Source organism: Trachymyrmex cornetzi, unplaced genomic scaffold, assembly GCF_001594075.2.
Source record: "Trachymyrmex cornetzi isolate Tcor2-1 unplaced genomic scaffold, Tcor1.1 scaffold618, whole genome shotgun sequence".
Lineage (NCBI taxonomy): Eukaryota > Metazoa > Arthropoda > Insecta > Hymenoptera > Formicidae > Trachymyrmex > Trachymyrmex cornetzi.
The window spans coordinates 4,512-5,745 of NW_017299935.1; the positions used below are offsets into that span (position 1 = coordinate 4,512).

Sequence of the window (1,234 nt, forward strand, 5' to 3'; positions counted from 1 at the left end):
TACAAAGACCTTGTAATTGTTTGGCTCACCTCGAATCCAATGGATAACAATACTAGAGTCACTCCAATAGACATACTTGCTTATCGGGAATGTCATAACACTCCTTATTTTGTTAGTGAGATTCGCCTACTGGCGAAGAAAGATCCCGAGAGAGGGTCTTGGTAACGATCCATGAAGAAGGATGCAACCTGTTAGACACTATCCAAATTGAGGCGGGTGGTAGCTTGCTGTTATAGATTCGTGGAAAACGCAGGAAAGAGTAGTACTACACTGCATAATTCCAATCTTGGGATTGAGATAATCTTCATGGGCGCTATACGTGATTTAGACGTTAGTAATCGTACGGTTCTTTTTTCCGTTGTATCTATAGAACACAAATAAATACAGGCTCCATAAGCCACCTGCGACACGCATCACAGAATCCATGCATTTCCACCTTGATGGCGTTCTTGATTACTACTTGACGTGGTACCTGTATTTCTTCCATAACTTCCAGTCTTTCCTTGTAGGAATTCTACTCGAACATAAATTCACTTGGTAATTTGTCATCCCAATTCACGCTTAATTTCCACAGGCTTCTTATGAACAGTTTGGCCTTTACCATGACTGGCCCTATGAGACCCAATGGATCGTAAATTTGAGCAATGACGGAAAGGATACCCCGTTTAGACTTACAAGCTTCTCTAGGTATTGTCACCTTAAATTTGAACATATCTTCCTGCGCGTTCCAATGAATTCCCAACGTCTTCACTTCCTCCTTGGATGCAAGAGGCCTTTCGTTTTCGGAGTTTGATAATAATTCCAACACGTTAGAGTTCCACTTCCGGAGCTCCAGTTCAACTGTGGCCAAAATCTTCACTACTTCTTGTTTTAGCTGCTGTAGATGTGATACAGAATCACTCCCTGTAATCAAGTCGTCCATGTAGAAATCATTCTGAATAGTCGCTGCTGCTCCTGGATACGTTTGAGAGTTATCGAGTGCTAGTTGTTTAAGACACCTTTGAGCAAGATACGGTGCAGAGGCCGTACCATAAGTTACCGTTGTTAACTCAAACTTAAGAATGGTATCTCTGGGATCATCTCGCCAGAGGATTCTCTGTAGGGCTCTATCCCTTTTGTTTATTTTGATCTGACGGAACATTTTAGAAATGTCTGCGATCAAGACATAATTATGCTGTCGGAACCGAATCAAAATTTCCATGAGCTCTTGTTGGATCTTAGGGCCCACCATCAA

At 42.0% G+C, this 1,234-nt stretch overlaps 1 protein-coding gene across 1 annotated transcript; it reads right to left on the reverse strand.

Moving 5' to 3' along the window:
- Positions 1-514: 514 nt before the first annotated feature.
- On the reverse strand, positions 515-1,231 carry LOC108766766 (uncharacterized). The gene has a single exon (XM_018516260.1). It carries the CDS (start codon positions 1,229-1,231, stop codon positions 515-517), a length of 717 nt encoding a protein of 238 aa, XP_018371762.1.
- Positions 1,232-1,234: the final 3 nt, after the last annotated feature.